This window comes from Cricetulus griseus, chromosome 4 (assembly GCF_003668045.3).
Source record: "Cricetulus griseus strain 17A/GY chromosome 4, alternate assembly CriGri-PICRH-1.0, whole genome shotgun sequence".
Classification (NCBI taxonomy): domain Eukaryota; kingdom Metazoa; phylum Chordata; class Mammalia; order Rodentia; family Cricetidae; genus Cricetulus; species Cricetulus griseus.
In genome coordinates this window covers 128,728,440-128,744,762 of record NC_048597.1, presented here as the reverse complement: position 1 = coordinate 128,744,762, position 16,323 = coordinate 128,728,440, and the positions used below count along the sequence as shown (strand labels likewise).

The 16,323-nt window shown below is 45.1% G+C and overlaps 1 protein-coding gene and 1 long non-coding RNA gene across 3 annotated transcripts in view; one reads left to right on the top strand and one right to left on the bottom strand.

Annotated features, from left to right (window-relative positions):
* The window catches only part of Vstm5 (V-set and transmembrane domain containing 5), a 16,115-nt gene extending 14,309 nt beyond the window's left edge, over nucleotides 1–1,806 (bottom strand). Inside the window, exon 1 of one of the 2 annotated variants that reach the window (XM_027410837.2) lies at nucleotides 1,677–1,806. In XM_027410837.2, the coding sequence (XP_027266638.1) occupies nucleotides 1,677–1,764 (88 nt within the window). In that variant the 5' untranslated portion in view covers nucleotides 1,765–1,806. The remainder of the gene's footprint in view (nucleotides 1–1,676) is intronic. The other variant, XM_027410836.2, reaches the window with a different exon arrangement.
* LOC113835155 lies at nucleotides 1,792–16,323 on the top strand. Its single transcript, XR_003484461.2, has 3 exons — nucleotides 1,792–1,930; nucleotides 13,585–13,731; nucleotides 15,547–16,323. It is a non-coding gene; the product is annotated as an uncharacterized LOC113835155 (long non-coding RNA).

Below are 16,323 nucleotides of genomic sequence, written 5' to 3'. Positions count from 1 at the left end.
TGCCAAGCACAGGGCCTTGTTTATGATAGAAAAGAGCTCTGCCATTGAGCTTTATCCCAGCCCTGCACTGAGGGATCCAGGGAGCTGGTGAGAAGAGGTCAAGCACACCTCACATCACTAGGGTTGGCCTCCCCCAGGCAGGTACACACCCCCTCATTTGAAAAGAGCAGCTCCTGGCTAGGATGTGCAAACACTAGGGACTGATCAGAGTAGACAGTGCTGGTCCTCCTGAAGCTTAGAGCTGTGCAGGACACAGTCACCAGGTGATACAAACTTTCACCTGTTTGTTCTTCAGGCTTGCATATCTGGAACATTCTGTGTTCTTTCTGTCACACTGTCATGGTGTTTCCTATCCAACTGCTAGGTCCAGGTAAGGGTGGTTTCCTCTGGATAGAGAGTTCTGGTTTCCTAAATCTGAGTTCTTTTTTTTATTATTTAAATTAGAAACAATATTGTTTTACGTGTCAATCTCCGTTCCTTCTCCCTCCCCTCCTCCCCTGCACCCCACTATCACCCTACCTATTCAATACCCTAAATCTGAGTTCTAAGTGTTCCAGAAAGGCAGCACCCACCTCCTCTAAAGGCCACTTCAAAGGAAAAAGTGTTAACCACAGTGTCCCCTGTATCTATTGTGGCCATCTTGCCTCCTGCAGGGAGAAGACAGTGTCTGGACATCACAGATATACGTACCAAGAGCAAGAATGGTGGCTGGAAACTTGTGCTTGAGGCTTGGAAAACGATGGTCATTGTTAAGATTCCCACCTGCGGGCTTAAAGGCTGGTCCCCAGCCTTGGGAGCAACAGCCCCATCCCATTCTCAGTGCTATTCTCCAGGAAAAGGCTCGAGGCTGAGTGTGAGCCCTGGCTTCACTACACACTAAGTAGGTATCCTTCCTGGCCTCAGTTTCAGCACATGGAAAACATAGAGACAAGCGGCCCTGGTTTTATAAGGTTTTTCTGAGGACTAAACCGTTAGGAGGCTTGTAGATCCCAGGATCTGTGAACAAAAGGGCTCCCTACTAGCGGTCTCAACTCCAGTTGCGCCCATCTGGCCCTCTCTAAACCTCTGTTGACTGATCTGTAAGATGGGAATGGGGATAATGATAGTCCTTGAACGAGAAAGTAAAACTGCACTGTAATCAGTCATGTCTATTGGACATGTGCTACATTGCAACTCAGCACTCCAGGGTTTCTAGCGCAGGCTCATCCGTCACCTTCTCTGATCTCACGCTCCAGTGAACCGCGGGACCCCTTTTCCTGAGCCCCAGGCTATCTGGAAGTCATAGCATGTTAAGAAGTCCATAGACTAGAAAACCCATGGAGGGTGTCTACCACCAGGGGCTGGTGTTGAGCGACCTGGGGATTTGCAGTCTGGGTATTTCCAGAAAGAAAATACAAATTTCTGCCCAGGAAGCCAGAGGCCAGCAGCAAGCGAGTTATCTCCAGGCCGGCTTCCTGCTCCGATAACGGCAGCTACAGCGGCCCAGGGCACCAAGGCAGCCTTAGCTCGGCCTAGGACTCTGTAGCCGCGCCCCGCCAGCCTGGAGGCAGTGAAGTGACCCTGGCCCACATCACCTCGCCCTCCTGGCCGGCACCCGAGGGCTCACCCCTTCCAGGGACGTTATTCCCACCCGCCAAGTCGCTCCCACCTGCGAGGTCTCCGGGTCAGGTACTTACTCTGAAGACAGCGGGCGGCGGTCACCCAGAGCGCGAGCAGCCCCAGCGGGATGCCACGGGTCCTCCTCAGGCACCACGGCGGCCTCATGAACGAGCAGCAGGCTGTACCGGCCCCGCATGGGCCTAGGGGAGGCGGCTGGGCCGACTGCTCGCCCTCGGCGCCCCGGAGATCACCAGCCTGGCCTCCCTAGCCTCCGCTCTGCTGCTCTGCCGCTCTGCACGTCCCAGCTCCTGCAGTTGTTCCAGCGCCAGAGGTAGATGAGCAGGTTGTACTCTGGTTGAACCAGTTCCCAGGAGAGAGGGAAGAAAGGAGGAAGGGAAAAGGGAGGGAGGAGTGAGAGAAGGAAGGACTATGAATATGGAAAGTTATGGGATAATGGGAAGGCACACACTCTGAAGCACTAATGGCAAATAATGAGCAATTTCCTGAGAGTCACACCCACTGTATCAATTCAAGGTTCAATGAAGGGAGGTGGCTCAGAGAGAGGGCTAGTGCTAACTGTTTTCCAAGGACCCAAAGAGACAGTTTGAAGGCTTCATGGGCAAGTGGGAGATTTTTAGTAAAGCCAAGTGAAACCCTGGGGTGTGAGGAGTAAGGGGTGACAGACAGGAGACTCAGGCTGGCTCTGTGTGGAGTATATGGACAGTAATGCCATCCATCCACTCCTCTACCCACCCACCCATCCATCCATCCATGCATGAATGATATTACACAGAACCTGGCACAGGTGGGCATTTTGGTCCCTCACAGGATGGTGGTCGAATGATACCCAGCACTGAGCTACACTAGAGATAGAATCACACTAACTTGGAAAGCCCCTAAAGGTGGCCCACACCTGTAATCCCAGCATTCTGGAAGCCACAGGAATGACTGGGTACTTAAGGAAGCCTAGCAAGAGGTGGGACCTGGAAACAATGATCAACTACTATATAGTCTGCCTGTTCCTGTTAAACCAGGATGCTGCAGGGCTCAGAGCAAGAGCAACTGGCCTCCAATGGGGATGCGCCTGTGTGTGAAGATATGGAAGAGGGGAAACTAATACTGATTCAAGCAAGTTGTGGCATTCTTGTCTACTTTGTCAGAAGTAGATTCCTCACCTCCCTTGCAGCCGGGAAAAAACAGTATGAACAAGTGGCAGTGGTTCTTAAAAGGGAAGTGTGCTTGGTGTCTCTGGAAAAGGTTTTTGCTTTCCTGGTAAAAGCGTTAAGAAAGGCAGTGGGTTGAATGGGTTGAAGTGTTCTTTCCTGAAAGGAGGAGGCAGCAGCTCACAAAGCATAAGCAACTTTCAAGACTCACGGTGCCAGGGCACGTACAAAACTCTTAGATTAGCAGTAGTAATTGCCAGGGAGAGGAGATTCTTGCATGGAGCTGCAAGCAAGTTGTTAAGGGGACGTCAGTGATGCAGCTGGGATGGACTTTCCTGTAATCCAGCTGCTTGAGTCACTCATGTTCCAGACCCTTGCTACTTTAAGTAACTTCAATGAACTCATTGGCTCCTAAACCTTGCTAATGTAAGTGACTTTAATGAACTCAATGGTTCACCAACCAGGACTTGGAAATCTTTCTTTTGGTCTGTGGTAGATATAAGTGGTCTCTCCAGGAAAAAAAAAAAAAAAAAAAAACAACTCACATCCCCTGCCTTGAAGACATTCCTTTGTCCTAGATCTGTGGCCTCTGTCATACTTCATGAAGTTTCAAGTGAAGACAAACCTCTCTAAGTAAGGATTGAGAAACAGAAAGACAGGAAGTGCCCAGGAGATGTGGCATGTAGCACCCTCCTGTGTCCTTCTTGCCCTTAGGAGGTTCCTTGCTAATTCCACATCATGTTAATTATTTTTCTCATTGCTGTGACAAAGCACTGTAAGAGAAAAGGTTGAGTTTGGCTCACAGTTCCAAGGTACAGTCCACTGTGGCAGGGAGCCATGGTAGCAAGAACCTGAGGAGGCAGCCACCACACTGCATCTGCCATCAAGACTGAGAGAGGGACAAATGCTAGACTTTAGCTCACTTTCTCCTTTTTATTCAGACCAGGATCCTGGGCCCTAGGATAGTGTCACTCAAAGTTAAGGTGGGTCTTCCGGTCCCTAATAACTGAATCCAGATAATCACTTACAGGTGTGCCAAATGGCTTCTTTCCTAGGTGATTCTAGAACCATTATGTTGGCAATTTTAACCATCACACACATGTTCCTTATGAGAGTAACAGTAGTGGTACCCTGTGAACTACAGTCACGAAGGGATGTGACCAGGCCAGCCACTCAGTGTCCTCTCCACCAGAAAAGTGTTGGCTCATGGATAGAAAGAGTGACATGTGGCCATTTCTGGGATTGCTAAAGCTCAGGACATGAATGTGTAGATTGTACCATGTGCTGTTGTACCCAAATTCTGAACCCCAAAATCACCCATTCCAAGCTAATTGCATTAACTCGGTTCTTCCATCTGTCCAACATAGTGGGTAGAGTGAGAAGGACCAGAAGGGGCCAAAAGGCAGGGAATTTATTGGGGAGGGCAAGGGGAGTGTAGAGGGATATGTGACAGTCTCAGGATTAGTCCTCTTTTACTGTAAAGCATGTCCAGAGCCCGCCTGCTAACTTCTGATTGGTTCCTTGCCACATGGAGGATATCTGGCTTCCTAGTGACTAAGGCAGGTCTGGCAAGGTCAGATGGCTGGAAACTCAGCAACATGTGCTGAGTCAGAGGCTTATATCTTTCTGAGTCTTTTCTGCAGCCTGTCATGGCTGCTAAAGCAGGGGGCTGTGTGAGGGTCTGGTCCCTTCAATCTGTCACATCAGAGGTCCTGGACTAAGAATGAAGCCAAGTCAATCATGGTGACTCACACTTGTAATCTCAGCTGTCAAGAAACTGAGACAAAAGGATTTCAAATTTAAGGCCAGTCTTGGCTACTTAACAAGATCCTCTTTGAAAAATAATTACTAAGCCATGTGGTGAAGGCAGCACAAGCCTTTAATCCCAGCACTCAGGAGGCAGAAGCAGGAGGATCTCTGTGAGTTTGAGGCCAGCCTGAACTACAGAGTGAGTTCCAGGACAGCCAGGGCCACACAGAAAAAACATGTCTTCAAAAACTAAACCAAACCAAACAAAAATAACTAAGTAAAAATATTTTACAAGTGAAAAGAATGAAGCTAAGATGAAACCAGGCTGGGAACCTGGGAGAGATGGAGATACAGTGTGTGTTCTGGGGTTTGATGCTCAGTTTTACCAGGAGGTAGCAGATAAATGTTTTTTTTTGTTGTTGTTGTTCTTGTGGGGGGTTTTGTTGTTGTTGCTTTTCTTCTCTCTTTTTTTCTTTTTCTTTTCTTTCTTTCTTTTTTTCCTTTGGTTTTCTGCTTGAGCTGGATTTCTGTGATATAAAACTATGTTGGTTGAAAGATATGACATTATACTATGTTAGGAGGAATAAGTTACAGAGACCTATGCATTGCATAGTACAGTGATGGAGTGTTGTGTTGAGGGAGTGCTGAGTGGATGAATGCTCTCCTTGAAGGAACCGGCTTCCCTTTTGGCAGCCATAACGGTCGAACATGTGCTTCTATGACCTTGCCCTAGACACTAGAAAGTCAGATTCCCGCCTCGTGACAAGGAACCAATCAGAAGTTAGCTGGTGGCGCTATGCTTTACGACCCTGGGTGTGCTTTACGGACAAGCGCACAGCAATGACGTAGAGAGCATAGCAACCAACCTGGGAGGGCCTATGGGCCATAGCAACCAGTTGACCAATCAACACAGGGCAAGCCCTCCAAGCCTGGAGGCACACCAATCGTGAGCCTGTGCGTACCCCTAGACACTCCCCTTACGCTGCCCTATAAAGATCTGTACGCAGCGGCTTCAAACCGTCTTTTCTAGCTATCCGCCATGGCGGGTGGATGAAAGACCCGAGCTAATATGGGGTTAGCTCGTTAAATTACAATAAAGCCTCGTGCAGTTTGCAGCAAGCTCTCGAATCCGCCTGGTGATTGGGGTGACCGTGAACGTGGCCTGGGACCCTGGATGCTTGAGTTTTCCGGGGGTCTAACATCCTAATGCAAATGATGGCTATGTGACATGTGTTACTTCAGCTAGATTTAACCAGCTCACAGTACACACATACTTTAAGACATTAGGTTGTGCACAGTAACAACTATTTGTTAGCTTAATATAAACAAAATAAAGTGTGTGTGTGTGTGTGTATGTGCGCGCGTGCCCACACATGAGCATGCACACATGGGTGCCAGAAGTCAAGATCAAGATCTCTGTGGTTTCTCTCTACCTTATTTTTTGTTTTGAGACAGGGGTTCTCCCATAACTAAGAGCTTACTGATTCTGCTTTATTGGGTGGCCAGAAATCCTCCTGTCTCTACTTTTTCACTGCTGGGATTACATGTGTACTGCTATGCTCAAGTTTGTTTTTTGTTTTTTTTTTCTGTGGGTGCTGGGGGTCTGATTCCATGTCTTCCTGCTTGCATAGCATACATTTTAACTGACTGAGCCATCTCCCAAGTCTTCCCTGTTTAAAATCCCAGGCTTATATTCAACATCTGAAGTATTCTCTTTGGGGTTGTGTTTATTTTGTTTATATTAAGCTAACAAATAGTTGTTATTGTCCATCCAGTGCTGCTTTCTGGAAGTGCTCTAGGACCTTTAGGAGATGGATCCTAAAGCAGGTCCCTAGGGTCAGACATTTGGTAGTTGCCTAGTCCATTCTGCCTTATTCTGCCTGATCTGCTATGATATGAACAGTGTCCTCCACACAGGCTCACTAGCATGAGTGGAACTGTCCTCTTCTGTCTTCCCCTCCTTGATAGCTAGAGCCTTCGGGAACTGGGCACCTGAGTAAATCCTGATTCACTAAGTTGTTTCTGTCAGATACTATGCTGACACTATATAAAATTAATGAATATGCATAAGCCATTCATCTCTATCTTGAATCTTATGACAATTTGGATAAAGAGAGGGGCTAGAGGTGGAATGCAATGGTGGACCCTTTCTAGCATCTTGAAGCCCTGATTTGATCTCAAGCACAGGAAATAAAATGTACCAAAATGTTGAAACAATTTTTAAGTCGAGAATCTCCTGACTGAAAAAGGGGTTTTCTAAAAGTTTCTGTTTCCCGTATCCTTTGCATTTATTTGTTAGTTCATTAACCATTTACCCAGAAGTCCTGTAACTGGCACCATGGGCACTCCAAAGATGAATGACTCATGAATCTAAGTTCCAAGGGACTCACACACTGATGGAGATTCAATGATCCAAATTATGAAAGGCCTCTAGGCTCATAGTCCCTTTCTATGGAGCTCGAGGTCAAAGGAAAAATTTTGTTTTACTTGCTACCATTAATGTGGTACGTGACATGTGGTAAACATAATGACTGTTTGTCAAATGAATGTGTGAACCAGGGAGGCTAAAGTCCTGAGAAACACAAGTTAGAAGGAAGATTCTGATGAGATTAAAAAGCTGATAGAAAGTAGACAATTCAATCATGCTCTGAATTCCTCCTCTGACTGCCACCGCCTATCTCTCTGCTCACGGAGCAGAGATGTGGACCTCTGCTGGGTTTAGACTGTGCATCCAGCAAGGTGTTAGAAAAATGCATCTTGGTCCATGCCCCACTCCAGTCATATGTCCTAGGAGTGAGGTTGCATGAATTACTTACCTTGTTCTTCAGACAAAATACCTGCTAAAGCAACTTAAGGAAAAAGGTCTATTTGGCTCATTCTACCATTGTGTGAATATGGTTCAAAAATGGAAAACTCCAAGAAACCAAGCAAGAGTCTTGTGACCTCAGTTTCTTCAAAAACATGGAATTGTTCTTGGATTATGCCCTTCCCAGGTATATCATGCAGGAATGAGTTTACTTCAGATTATTCATTACAACTGGCTATTGTTATTTGCTTATATGCCTCTATGGAGAAACAAGTTTTTGCACCATGCAGCCTGTCTATCACATGCAGCTTGCCTTAGTGACTGTACACTTTATTCATGTGACTCTTCTTAACAGTGTGGGAGTCCACAGTGATGTTATTTCCATCTTGACTTAAGGTCAGACAGTTCAAACTTATTCTTGCTCCTCAAGACCAAACAACAGGATGTTTGACCTAGGTTGTGGTTACTCGATGTTTTGAGAATTAAGGCAGTAATTATGCTTGTTTCTTCCTCATATCATAGAAAGGGAGTCTTTTGCCCTCCCCTTTTGTTTGGGTATAAAAGGGGTATGAGAAATTCGATACATCTGTAGTATTCACTGAGAGCCCTCCCGATTCTATCTCCTGTCTTTTGCCTTTTTCTTTTCTCAATCCTCACTCAATCCTCCCTTTCAGGCAAGTTCAATAGGTCCGCTGGTCCCGACAAACAGTATAAATTATCCGATGCTCTAAATAAAGTCTGGCTCTTCCAGACTTTAGTCTGCCTCATTTATTGCCTCTACTTTCCCAGGTCCCACTGCAGTAAACATACCATGGCTGGGGAAGGCATATCAGCAGGAGCAGGAGGCTGGCTGGTCACACAGTTAGGAAGCACACAGTGAGCAGGAAGTAAGACCCACCCCTAGCAATCCACTTTCTCCAGCAGCTGCTCTGAGTCTTACGGTTCCCACACCCTCTGGAACAGCAGCACCAGCTGTGCTGCAGCATGATGGACATTTCAAACAGTATACACACAATGGCAAAGACTCTTTATGTTGTATTTATATATGTTTGTGCATGCACACACATACATATATGTGACACAATAATAAAGAAAATAGGCCGTCAACTTGAGAGTGGGGAGTATTATAAGAGGGGTTTAAGGGGAGGTATCTGGAAAGCATGGGGGTGGAGCTAAGGAAGGGGGAAAAGTGCTGTAAAACTATTTTAATTAAAATTATATTTGAAGCCCGGTGGTGATGGTGCACTCCTTTAATCCCAGCACTTGGGAGATACAGATGGGGCAATCTCTGAGTTCGAGGTCAGCCTTGTCTACCAAGCTAGTACACAGAGAAACCCTGTCTCAAACCTGCCGCCCCCAATAAATAAAGAAAATTAAAAAGTAAAAATGATATTAGAAAACTAGATTGGGATGAATACTGAGCACTTTTGCTGAGAGAGTGCTGCTCCAGAGTCAGGGGCATGAAAAACTGGTTGTTTCTTCACAACCTTCAGCACACACATTAGCCCTCAGACACTGGCAATTCTTTCCAGTCAGAAAAAACAACCAGTGGTTATTTTCTCAAAACCTTAGAGACCTTTTTTTTTTTTATCTTCATGAGAATAAAGTGTGTTGTTCTTACTACTTCTATCTTGTGACAGCCACATTTCTGAGGACAGACTGTATTTTAGATATGTTCTTCTGCTGTTCCAAGAAAACATTTGAACTTGTGTGACCTTATAGCTGGATATTCTGCAAAACTTATCACCATTTGTGGAGGCCTGTAGATGCTTCTTTTGTTTCTCTGAATATGCTTGTTTTTTGTTTTTTTGTTTTTTTTTTTTTGAGATTGTGTCTCACTATGTAGTCTTGCTGTCCTGGAACTCACTATGTAGACCAGGTTGTCCTGGAACTCACTATGTAGACCAGGCTGTCTGCCTCCTGAGTGCTGAGGTTAAAGTAACATGCCACCATGCCCTGTTTCTTGGTGTATGATGTAATGTTATGGTGACAGGTGAGTGGCTCAATTAGGAGGCTAATGTGTTCAATGCTACAACATAGAATACCTATATGAAATCTTATTAGGGCTGGTTCCTTTAATCTAGGCTGCTGTGTGCCATCTGAGGCTGTAAGAGTGTCTTAGTCAATGTTCTGTTACTGTGAAGAGACACATGACCATGGTGATTCTTTTTTTGTTTTTAAGACAGGGTTCCTCTGTGTAGCTTTAGAGCCTGTCCTGGAACTCTCTCTATAGACCAGGCTGACCTCAAACTCACAGAGATCTGCCTGCCTCTGCCGCCCGAGTGCCGGGACCAAAGGCATGAGCCACTACCACCCAGGAGAAGATTCTTATGAAGGAAAACATACACTTGGAGCTGGCTTACAGATTCAGAGGCTTAGTCCTTTGTCATCATGGTGGGAAGCATGGCAGCACACAGGCAGACATGGTGCTGGAGAAGGAGCTGAGAATTCTACATCTGGATCATCGGGCAACATAAAGAGAGATACTAGACCTGGTTTGAGCATTTGAAACCTCAGAGCCCACCCCAAGTGACACTTCCTCCAACAAGGACACACCTACTCCAACAATGCCACACCTCCTAGTAGGGCCACTCCCTATGGGCCAAGCATTCAAACACAAAAGTCTATGGGAGTCATTCCTATTCAAATCACCATATAGAGTCTTTAAGATGAGCTGGTTTGTGGTATCCATGTCACCCTGGGTCCTCATGGAGGCCAACCTTATTGAGAGGAAGAACCATGAAGCTTAGTATGTTTCTCCTTTGAGCTCTGATTGTCCAAAGTGCCTAAATTACCTGGTCCCAAGTGTCTACACTAAAAACTGTTTTCAGTCTCTACAGTCAGAAGGGATGGCTGATGTATGCATGCCTTAGTTCTTGAGTAGCCTGCAGGTACCTAAGGAGTGTTTAAAACGGCTTGTTGAATTGAGCAAATATCTCCATCTTTGTAAACTTGGGCTACTCAGTCTTTGAATTAGGTATTATCAACTCCACAAGGCTGCCATGAAATGTAAGTCAATCACCAACAGTGGACTGCCAGTGCGGCCCAAGGTTGCCTACCCGTGACAACACAACATTAAATCAACTCAATGAGGACATTCTACTATCATGACATCCCACTTTTTTTTTTTTTTGCATCCAAGCAACTGTGATTACCCACAACCCTCAAGATGTAGTCTGTTGACATTTCTTAAGAGAAAGAGGGTGGGGGAGGTTATTTGACCCTTGCTTGAGATCTCAGCAGTCACTCATGAACCTCTCTGCCAGCTGCAGGGGTGGCTAGAGTATATAAAATATAGAAAGTTCACAGAAATGGGGCTCTACTATGCTCCATGGGGATTTCATCATTCATTGCGATGTCTATTCTTGGTTACCAACTTGACTACATCTAGAATTAACTAAAACTCAAAAAATGGAGGACACAGCTGTGAGGGATTTTTGCTTAATTGGAAGTGGGAAGATCTGCCTTTTTTTTTTTTTTAAGACAAAGTTTCTCTGTGTAACAGCCCTGGCTGTCCTTGAACTAGTCCTGTAGAACAGGCAGGCCCCCAGCTCACAAAGATCCGCATGCCTCTGCCTCCCTAGTGCTGGGATTAAAGGTGTGCAGCACCAATGCCAGGCTGGGAATATCCACTTCTAATCTGGAGCTTAAAGGTGGGAAGCTATGTCTTTAATCTAGCTCATTTGAGCTGTGAAAACCCACCTCTAATCTGGGTCACAATTTCTGCTGGAAGCCTATATAAGGACACGGAAGAAGGAAGTTTTTGCTCTTTGCCTGCTTGCTCTCACCTCACTAGCAAGTCCATTCCTTCACTGGTGTTAGAGCCCACTTCTTTAGGAGTCCAGATTGATATATAATGAACCCTACATATATACATACCTATTGGATCAATATCTATATTTATATATCTGTATATATCGAGAGAGAGACTGAGATTTATTCTCTAAGTTTTGCTGTTACCCTAGAGAACCCCGACTAACTTGTTCATGCCCAAGTCAGAATTTTTGGTGATGTGGCTTCTTGGTGTCCTCCATCCTCCTGTAAGTAAACCCTCATCCATGCTCAGTAAACAAGCCACACTGGGTAAATTGGATCATGTTAGAATAGCTACTTTGGCCTGCTACTGAGGGCCTGTCTGGGATGAGGAAATGTTTGTTCATGTCTTTCTAGGAGAAGTTCATGAACACTACTTGCTAGCTTTGTATAAATATTCACTTATATTTATCTTTTTAGGCACAAAATCACAAAGCAAGATGTCAAATATTCCATAAGTCGTCTCCAGCCTGGACCCCATCTGTGCAGAGTTTCAGAGGTCAAAGTCAGTGTAGTTAGATGTTCTCATTATTATCCTGGCGTCTCAGTGTCTTGGGTTTCAGACATGATTTATATTTATATTTATATTTGGCAGCATATATTTGTCAAGGAAATAAGTTGGATGCACACTTCTCAGTCAATTGATTGTGATCCTTGCTTGTGCTCCAGCCCAGGAGCCTTCTGTATGCTTCCTAAGGCCACCCAGTGTCTGAGTCTAGGCCATTGTAAGCAGCCCATGACCAAACAAAGATATATGCAAAGAATCAGTGTTGGAGAAGGTACCAAACCTCAGGGATGGACTAGTTGTTGGTTTTTGTTTGTTTTGTTAATTTGTTGAACTTAAAGCACTCTGCTGAGGAAAAAAAAACCCTCTTTGGAACATTCTTAGGGCTACAGGCTGTGAACTCTGTTTACAGCCTACTATCTGAATGGCCAGTACAAGAATTAAGATGCCAGTCTCATTAGTTATGTTTTTACCATGCATAGATAAAAGACTGCGGCTAGAGCGATGGCTCAGCAGTTATAGAGGACCTGAGTTCAGTCCCAGCACTCACATTGGACATGTCACAGAACTTCCAGTTCTAGGGAATGTGATGCCATCTTTTGGTCTCTGTAGGCACTCTACGCAAGTGGCGCACATAAACTCAACAAGTACACACATACAGTTAAATAAAAAAAAAATTTTTAAAAAAAGACAAGAAATGTCAGTGTCCCACAACAGGAAAATGATCCAGAAAATTGAAGTACACTTTCACAATGACCTTTAGTAGCTATTAAAGGAGGGAATGCACAAAATGAGGAGGAAAATAAAAAAAGAGACAAAGATGAGAAACAAATACAGTGGAGGAATGGGAGTTGGCACAGGATAGAGGTAAAGGTCAGTGAGAAGGGAAGGGGGAAAGAAATAAGGACAGAGCAAGAAGAGGGGTGGAGGGGCAGTGGACAGCGCAGAAAAAAAAAGCCCAATTGAGATGAAAGATGAAGAAAGGAGAGAGGCCAAGGAAAGGGAAGGAAGTCATGCTGTCCATGCGCTAGGCAACCTCAGTATGGCCAGAACCAGAGGGAGATGCCTTTGACAGCAGCTCTGTCTGTGCTCCTGGTGAGCTGACACTGAGAGCATCCTTCATTAATATGAAACTTGGCTCCAGCCAGCCTTAATGGCCCCTGGGCCTCTGAGATGAAAGGGCACTGGGCAGCTGCCATGTTGGTGGGAGGACGCCAGGCTGTGCTCAGATAAATGGCCTCGTGCCAGACTAATCCAGGGTCTGAGTTGGGCCAAGGAGGTCTGAAGGCTGCTGAGTGACCAGGCCTCATTTGTTTGAAGCAATCAGTCCCAGTCTTTCTCCCACACTGCCCTCTCCTCTGCAGAACCCAACTGGCAGCCCCACTCTATTACAGTCAGAGGGAAGCAGCCTGTGACAGTGGTGTCTTTCGGTCCTTTTCGTTCTCTTTGTTGGTGTCTGAACCTTGCCTGGAACCATCTCTCTTCCAAAAGCTCACAATGTGGCTAAGCAGTGACAGTCAAGTATGCTACTCATAGACTAAAGTGTGTCCTTAAAGAGATAAGTACTGCATATCCTTCGGACATCAGGGATTCAGTGAAGGTTCACTGAATGGATGGATAGTGGATGGGTTATTGATAGATGATGGATGGATGACAGATGGATGGATGGATGGTGAATGGGTTATTTATGGATGATGAATGGATGGGTTATTGATGGATGGTGGGTGAATGATAGATGAATGGTGGATGGGTTATTGATGGATGATGAATGGATGGATGGATAGATGGTGGATGGATAGGTTATTGATGAATGATGAATGGATAGATGGGTTGATGAATAATAGATACTGTGAAACACATGTTCTACTGCCGTAGAGGCAGAAGGGTTAGTCAGGATCAGTTCTAAGAAATTTTGTTTTCAGTGAATATCTGATTTTATTTCACTGCAGAGGAAAGGAAAAACTCCCAAGGGAAGTGACTCTGCTGCTACTGGTTCCTGGAAACTTAGTGTGAATGTAGCCATATCATCTATTTTCACTGACGATTTCGAGTCATATTATCCCTCTTGTACTCCTCCTGGAAGCCATCTGTGTCAGGTGGGTATCTACATTCAAAGAGGAGAAAGGCACTGAAAGTAGAGCAGCTTCCCTGTAGTACCAAACTGGGGCATTTGGCACACATTTGGAAAGCAAGACTTCTGATGGCAGCGCTAATCCCATTCCCTGTCCTTGCGGCTAGGTGACAGCTAACACAAGGGGCTTTGAGGCAGCTGATGTTTCTGAGGGAAAACCCATGGCTGGTGGGAGCTATGTCCCAGCTCTCATGCAGCAGCTTTATGTAAATAATTTCCTCTAATGATCACAACTACCTTGTAAAAAGGGACTTTCTTTCCAGTACTGGGGAATTGAGCATGCTAGGTAAGAGGACTGCTGCTGAGCCACATTTCAGCCCATAAAAGGGGACTTTACTGTTAAGGAAATAGGCTCAGACAAATTAAATGTGTGTGTCCCCAGTCAGTCCTTGCACTGCTCTGGTTATCATCTGAGGCCATTTTTGGAGAGAGCAGAACAGGGTGGCAGCTTTAGGACTTTTCTAGCAAGTTGCAGTTGCTCTGCAATGTGATGGAAGTGGAAGCATCCCAAGACTCCATGTTCTTGTGCTCATAGAGAAAAGAGGCCATTACCACACAGGAGTTTTTTCATTAGAGACCCTCTGCTTAGCAGTCTAGTAAAAAAAAAAAAAAAGTAATGAATTTCCAAGAACGACCTGATGCTCCTGGGTTTGGTAGGCTACTGTCAGGGAGCTGGTCTGGCAGTTTTGAATTAACTCCAGTGCTGCTCAGAACTTGGAAGGGAAAAGAAGGAAGGCAGTGGACAGAGCAAAGAGCAGGCATCACACCCATGTCAGGAGATGGGATGTAGCCCCAGCCTGGTTATACCACTATTCAGGAGAACTAGGGAAGGTTGATTAATTTGGCTGCTCCTCAGTTTCCATGGTGTAGTAGGACAGTGATATGGATCCCACGCTTCTCATCTGAGCCACTTGCCCATGTCTGCCTACTCACTGCACGTTGGGCCTCTTAGTCACTCTGAGGGCTCATGACCCGCTGAGGTGGTGGATTTTACATATGAAGGTTGTGACATTCCACTTTTTGGCCAAATGCTGCTGTGAAGGCATTCAAGGGTATGGTTTACATTCACAATCAGTTCATTTTAGAGAAAAGCTCTCTAATTGATAGGCTCCACCCAGTCATATATGCCTGTGTTCTTCATCAGCTTATGGCTTTTCCAGTTCCTGCAGTATCTGTGCCCAGTGAAGCTGTGGCAACAGCCACATTGTCCCAGCCTCAGCCAGGACTGGAAGATTTGGCCACTGACTCTTCGTCACTCTTCCTTCTGACCTGCTGGCCCTATTGGTCTCTAGAACCCATCTGCTTTTAAAATCCTTGTACTAGGACATGGCCAGTGATGAAGAGTTCTATACATACACATACCAAGCTCAGGCACATCCAATTTTATAAAAGAAATATTGTTAAATGTAAAGCTACAGACTAACATATCTCTAGAACATTCCATGCAAATATTAAAAATATACATTTTCCTCAGCAGCTCATGGAATAATTTCTAAAACACCATGTATTAGAACGCAAAGCAAACTCAATAAATACAGGAATATTGAAGTAATAGTCCATATTCTATCAGACCACTATAAAAACCTTTATAATCCACTAAACTGGAAAATCTAAAAGATGTGGACAAATTTCTAGACACATGCAATTTACCAAAATAAAGACAAAATGAAATAAATAATTTAAAAAGATCAAGAACTAGGGATGAGATTGAAGCAACAATAGTCTTCCAAGAAAAGAAAGTCCAGGTCCAGATGGATTCACACAGAATTCTCCACCACAGTCACAGAGACTAGCACCAACACTCATCAGATGATCCCACTAAGGAAAGGAAGGAAACCAGCATTACCCGGACTCCAAAACTAGACGACGACTCAGGAGCAGCAATAACAAACCACAGAGCAGCCTCCCTGACGAGCGGACACGACGTTCTCAGAGTCACACCGAATTTAAGACCCTGTAAAAAAGACTACTGGGTGGTGGAACTTTCCGTGGCTTGCTTTTGCTCACCGGGTTTTTCATTCTCTGCTTCAACTTGGCTGTTCCTTAGTTTTCTTCTATGTCCATGCTCAATGCAGTTTTCATATCCAGTGCTGTCCTTGTCATTTTCCTCGGCCATTTTTGTGTGCTTTCTTGGACTTCAGTCATTTATCCTGATCCTCTCTAAGTGCATTCGGGCTTTTACTTATTTCTGACTTTATATGCTTTGAACACGTTGACCATGCTTACAATTGTTCTTTTGAATTCCGTGTATATTTCATGTAAGTTGCTGTCTTTAGGGGACATTGCCATGGAGTTGGTGATTTGAGGGGGACAGAAGTCTGTGGTCATGACATCCATCTCAATGTATTTGTCAGCCAACATTTGTTTTTATTCATTTGTAGGCAACGCTGCTTCCAGACATCATAAGAATTTAATACCTTAAATTCCCACCAGGTGGCGCTCCAAGGTTACCAAGAGCAGGTTATACTTGCTGAAGTGCGAGGCAGGGCAGTGCGTGCCGTGGTGTAAAGGAGGGCTGGGCAGAAGAATATGTGCATGTGTATACATATATGTACAC